The sequence below is a fragment of the Pararge aegeria genome, chromosome 16 (genome assembly GCF_905163445.1).
Source record: "Pararge aegeria chromosome 16, ilParAegt1.1, whole genome shotgun sequence".
Taxonomy (NCBI): Eukaryota; Metazoa; Arthropoda; class Insecta; order Lepidoptera; family Nymphalidae; genus Pararge; species Pararge aegeria.
Window position 1 is genome coordinate 9,319,566 of NC_053195.1, and position 6,968 is coordinate 9,326,533.

At 31.8% G+C, this 6,968-nt stretch overlaps 1 protein-coding gene across 1 annotated transcript; it reads left to right on the top strand.

Annotated features, from left to right (window-relative positions):
• Positions 1-723: 723 nt before the first annotated feature.
• LOC120630591 lies at positions 724-1,200 on the top strand. The gene has a single exon (XM_039899856.1). It carries the CDS (start codon positions 761-763, stop codon positions 1,061-1,063), a length of 303 nt encoding a protein of 100 aa, XP_039755790.1. The 5' UTR covers positions 724-760; the 3' UTR covers positions 1,064-1,200.
• The last annotated feature ends 5,768 nt before the right edge of the window (positions 1,201-6,968 follow it).

The window sequence follows — 6,968 nt, forward strand, 5'->3', positions numbered from 1 at the left end:
TCTTATATATTTGTATATATATAATCTGAATCTCGGAATAAGGTTCCAACGATTTACCTGAAATTTAGTATGCAGTGGGTTACGGGGTGATAAATCGATCTAGCTAGTTATACCTATTTAATTAAATTTAACTAAAAAAAATCTCAAAGTAGAAGTCTACCTGTTCTGCAACCACTCCAGTGAGCAACACAACTTAACAGTGCTAAAAATAAAATATACTTAGATAGGCCAGAATTCTCGTCAGTATAAGCTTTAAAGAAGCTTAATTCTGAAGTACCTAAGCTTAACATTAATCTAACAATAAAAATAAAAAGGAGTATGAGAGCTATTGAAGAACTAAATTCCAAGAAAATATTTGCTGCAAATAAAAAATACTGTAACAAAATGATGTACCTATAAAACATAAAGATTATACCTGTCAAGTAAGAATGATTAATAGGCGAGTTAATTGTTTATTACTGTCAATAAAAAATCTATTACTTGTAACCTATTGCACTTTAATACAGTTTTACTGCCATCCAAAGAACGATGTGTGTTTTAGCGAGATAATAAACGGAATGGCCGACTGTGTTCCATTCCACAGAGTACGAGACGATTTTTTCAAAGGCCACAGCTAAGCGGTCGCTAACACTGGCGCCGGACTGGGGTTATCGGGAGGCGCGTGCTGTACGCCTGTCGTCGGCGACGCGACGCACATAAATATACCGAAAGGAGTAATCTCCCAGTAGTGTATAAAGTGCGTCAACGCTCAGCAGTCAAAATGGTGAGAAGTGCTCTTCGTGGCGATATTTGTGGATACTGCAACGCCTGTGTTCGTATACGATTATGTGCTGCGAGAGGACGCAGTCCGGAGCCCTTGGAGTGCGCTTACAAACATATTCTGGAGTCCTATGGGAAAGAAAAGTCAGAAAAATTACTTGAAACACCGAAACCTGTGTGCGCTTCGTGCAGATGGACTTCGGACGCCCAATTTCCGGAAAGTCCGCCTTCTTCTAGCGATCTCAGCTTAGAATGGAGTTCCCAGTCTTCACATAGACCTCGAACTCGAAGACGCAAGAGGTAGTTCCGATTGCAGAAGAATTATTTGGAACCAATTCGTCGTAATCGAAAGTGAAAATGTCACCGACTCTATGAGCGATGTTACTTTTACTCCTTTGCTAGTCAATGTTTCTGTATTGTGAATATATGTTTAACGCTGGTGTTTTCTGTACATATAAGAATATATATTTAATAAATTATTAAAGCAAAGTTGTACGTGTATTTTTAACATAACCTGAAATCTTTAATTTATATGAAAAGCAGAAAATACAACATGTTATGTAGTCTTTAATTTCTTTGTTAGGTAAATGAGTATTCTTAGCCTTTCTTGAACGATTCGAAGATAATTCAATACTAAGGTACTTCGATTATTTTTCCAATTGAATATATTTCATTTTGTTAATTTTCGTGAATATTACCTAAGAATTAAGAAACTTCTCCAATAATTAGGTGTTTGAAAGAGCAAAGTAGCTAGTTAGTTAGCGCATTAAGACAATAAATAATATCATTAAAAATAAACGTTATTTTATATTTGGTAAGAATAATAAATAAAAATATTGTCACTTGTCTAGGAACCGACTTAATAAAACCAGTATTTACTACATTTTTTTAATTAGGTACATAATAATGTATTTATAATTTGATGAACAATATAAGTTAAACCTATAATTGCTTTTTTATTATTTCTATATTAATCTTAGAAGAATTAAATACAATCGTGAGACTAAGAGACTACGGCCTTTTTTCCTTATTTATATTACTGCAATCGCAAAGGTATAGAGTTGCCATGTCTATTAAATTGCTACTTATTGGTGTTGCGTTAGCTTTAAGTAATTTTGAAACGTAGCTATTTAAAGACCAAATTAAAATTTAATAACAATAAATACGATCAAAGTTTTTCCTTATAATTATGTCTACTAAAAATATTAAAATGAATGGCATTGGCGTAGTTTTTTTTCTAATTTCGCGAAAACGCCAAATCATTAAATATGAAGTCTTTATTATTACGAAAATATTAATTTATCTCAGTTATTTATAAATTAATTATATATGTTATTATTTCTCTACCACTTTTATCATAACTAAACAAACAAACTAATTAATTAAGCTGTGGAGATAATTTAAAATTTATCCTCAACGCACGACTAACGTCCACGAATTTTATACTTAGCGTCAGTCAAAGATACAGTCAAGCTTTCTAGGTCTTATCGAACTGGATATTGACTAATCATCCACCAGAGACATTTCACCTTTTTCACCCCTTTGAGTTGAATTTTGATAAGTCTTTTAGCTATTCACAAGATAAACTCAGGTTCAAGCGTTAGTTGTCAACAAATACAAATTTCGTGCAACTTTAAGTTTTCTCGGCTCGAGTTTAATTATAGCATTTCAGTGCGAGTTAGACTTGCTGGAACATTATTAGTATGTAATTTTATTTAACATTTTTCGGTCTCTGAAAAGAAATGAAACCCATAAAGATCACTTCATTGTCCGTCCGTCCAGTCCCTGGGGCTGTGTTGCCACTCCTCCCTTAGAGACAGCTTAAGTTACAAAGTTGAAATTTACATCAAATAATTAATTCCATCCCTTCCATAAGGGATTCGAACTAGCCCCGCCGAAACTGAAATCGAAGTCCTACCCACTACGCTATCACCGTTTCCGATGACAAAATTTTGACCCGGTGCCGGGTTAAAGACCAGGAGGGGAAAAGATGGTAGTTCTTTAATAAGAGTTAAATGAACAGCACAAAATAAGTATAACTACAACAGAAAAATTACTATATCTTTGCCACTATACATATATGGATATAGAAGATAAATATATTATTACAGTATATTACATTATAGTTCCAGTATTTTTTAGGTTTTTCTTGGCAGCTCACTTTTCACTTGGCTCGTAGTAACACCAAATTAGATACCTATTTATGAATTTCGTACTGAACAGGTTTTTTTTTTAATACAAACAGGGGTCGATCAAGAATGCAAGATGAGGGACGCGAACGTTTAAAATATAGATCATGAAATATTGTAAAAATATCAATGAAAGTTCACTCTACAATTAATGTGAAATCTTCTTTATTCCCTGACTCAAAACTGCAAAGCAAATTTAGCTTGTTGCAGAGCGTATTCTGGGAGATCTGTGACTGTTTTGTTACCACGTAATAATTTGTAGGGCGGGCGGAACATCAGTTTCTGTAACACACAAACTTTATGTAGTACACATTAGTAGTGATAATGTGGACAAACTGGACGAAATTTTATTTTTTTCCAGGAAGTAGTTACGTACCTAATTAGCTTTCGATTTTTGGTCCAACATTCCAACAGCTATCTTGGATTTTATAAGGCCATATTCAGGACCACAAAATTGATGTATATTACATATTTGGGGTCATAGAATATAAACGCAATTTCAAATGTACAAAACTGCCTCTATTTCAATTAGGTGAGGTCACCTTTTTGCTGTGACTCTATTTAAGGCACAGGTTCGAATACAAATTTTTAACAGAATGTACAACTAAGTACCTACTTTAAATACAATAATTTTTTGACCATTTAGTTTTGTTGCCTAGGCCTTTGTCTGGCTTTGTCCGCTATTTGTCTCGCATGGCGGATTGCTTAGTGTCCACGGCGTATGATTTTCGTTTTAAAATATCGTATTAATTATAGTGGTTGTAAATAAAATTTATTACATCAGAGATAAATGTGTACTAATAATAACTTTATGTACGCAAATGAAGAGAAAGTTGTTTATGAATGACAGCAAACACAACTAGGCACTCCAGGCAATTGATGTAACTTTATCTCTGTTGTGCATATCATTTATTTATAATTATAATACGTATTTCATATAAACTACATTTTCAGATGTCTGTATTTATTAACATCTTAATGCTAAATACTTTTAAGAGATTCAAGTATAAGTTAATAAAATGATTATTGTTTTTAAGGGTATGAGATGGTTATATAATGATACAAACATTCGGTGAGTTCAAGTTTATTAATATTAATATAAGTATCTACTTAAATAAGCAGACCAATAAATACCACTGTATTCTATAAACGACTATTATTTACAAAAAAATAAATGACTTAAAATATGTTTTTGATACAGTATTTTCTATTAAATTGTTGAACAACAAGAAACATTACCTAAGTATATATAACTAATTATAGTACAGTATAGAAAATAAAGATTTAGTTGTTTCTGCTGTGCTTTTGGTACCACTTAAATGAGAAGTAGGATTCTAAACTAACAGAATTCTAACTGACAGATTCAAACGCATATAATGGGTTCTTATCATCAATTGTCCTAAAAACAATGGCTTCTGCTAAAAAGCATGGCACTATTTTAAGAGAATATTTTAATGTTCATTCTATCTGCCAAAATCCATGCATCCAAACTTCTGAAACTGTGGCATGTAAATTTTGCGTCAAGTTTTTGTCCAATGACAAGACTCAAGCTAATGCCACACTTAAAGACTTACAGCCATCGTTGGTGAAAACCAATGGTGGCGCATTGTTATTGGTCGTTTTCAGGACGCAAACTTGCATGGCACTGTGGGCGCACTTAAAAGGTTTTAAAATTTGAGTCTCTAGACTTACCTACCATTTTATTTTTGAAATGTAAAACCGACTATACTGAATCGTTCAGCTGGCCGAACATAATAATGGCACCAAGCAACAAGAATAGCTTTGAGAAATTTCACCTTCCTATTTAACCAAATTTTTTATAAACATATACAAATTGTGATGTGTCAAAACTGTCGCCGTTAAATTAGGTTTGTTGTATAAAGATGACAATTTGGCAACTTTCAACAAAAATGAAAAGTCGGATTTACATAAATTACAAAATTTATTGCATGCATGGAAGCATGGAATTAATTTCATTGCAAAGTTTTCATCAATTTTAACAATTCATGCATTACGTTTGACTAATTTCACAATGCATGTACTACGAAATTTCAACAGAATCACTTGAATTTGTAGATAAATTAATGTCATCCAGCTTATAATATCGTAGGACGTGGAACAGATTTTACTGAATTGTTCAGCAATCATGTGTACGCCAGTCTTGAATGCAATAAACGTAACAATCTGGATAAACAATGAAATATCAAATAATAATACCTACGTTAGGAACATTAAAATAAAGGATATGTTTTATACCTATTTACATAATAAATATTTACATAGGTATTATATTTACACAGTTCTTAATAATTATTTAATTTTTATAATACACTTAATACTTTTGGATAATTTAAACTTATCTGGCGCTAGTAAGTAATTCATAAAAGTTACATTCTATTTTAATTTTAAATGCCTACATTTGATTTTATATCGTTATAAATTAGTGAGACATGCTAAAAATTTACTTGAAGTAAGGTTAGTAGTAGAGTTGCGCCGCTTGTTCGGCCGACTATTCGTATACAGAACATTCGGCATATTACATTTTTATTTTCATATTCGGCGAAATATTCGGTTGATTTGTCAAATAATTACCGAATATTTAAATTATTGTTCATATTTAAAAGTAACAATTTATTAAATAAATAAATTTGAGTAAAATTTTTATCAAATAAACTTCTGCTTTTTTTTTTACAAATTGTAAATTTAACTAAATTAAATTTCTATGAAATTGACAATTTTAAGAACACTGCTGTAACAACTTATTTCAGAAAATAATTCGCCGAATCATTCGGTTGGGTATATTTTGGACCCAATATTCGGCCGAACATTCGTATTCGTTTGAACCCAAATTCGGAGCAAATCTAGTTAAAAGTCATAATTATTTTTACGTTACGACTGACATTAGATATAAGTGTTGTAGGAGTAACATTTACTTAGCCCTTCGCAGTTCATCCCACTGTGAAAGGGTTATGAATATTACATAAATCCATGTACCTAAAAGTCTCGTTGGAAAGGAGTATTATGCCGATAGAATATACACAATTACGATATTCATGATGGTGACAAAGTTTAATTCCATTATAGATTTAAATTTTCTTGAAAAATTACACGGTGTCAATCATAACATTAGCCATCAATACTTGAAATACCATCTAAATTTGTCAGTGTGTATATTTAATACATTATTAATTGTTGTCAATAGTAAATTAATTATTTAAGTATTTTTAGATAAAGTGATAGTAAGTATATGTGCAGGTAACAGTACAGTATATAAAAGGTAAACGTTCGTGATGGCGGAACCAACCGCAGCTAAACGCATTGCAATGCCACCCTAATTACTGATACCTACTTTTTTTTTTTTGTGATATTATTGCACTGCTTATAAAGTGACACAAGTGCCTAAAATAAAAAATGAGGAACTAGTGATAAAAAATTCAACAATAGTTTCATTATTTACAGATTCCTTTTAAAATGGAACTTATAGTACCATCATGGATCTGCTATTGGTACTAACGGCAACAAAGGCACATACTACACTACACACTGCACAGAGCAGCGGGTGAATTCTGAAACATTTAAATTTTTTTTTATGAATACGTTGTGTATTTCCGAAATATATTAACAGTAATGTCGCATATACAGGGTTAAACAAAAAATATCGGAAAGCTCGCGGTTTGTTGTTTCTTACATTAAAGCTAACAACTTTTGTTCTACGATTTCTTTTAACTGGATAGTTCAATATTTTACATGGATACTCTAATTGTTACTACTCTGTGATGCAACGTCGGCAACAGCGCGCGAATCACGCTAGTGCGGTCAATAACATGACTACGCGACGTTCTCCAATCGCATGCATTTGGTTTCATAGTGTAATGCCACTTTAGAGAAATAACATGATTAATTCATTTTTTTTTTTTTTTTTATAAATTAATATTGAATTTTAAAAAGTCGTAGAACAAAAGGTTGTTAGTTTTAATAATACGATTTACAAGCCCGAAAGCTTTCTGATATTTTTAATTT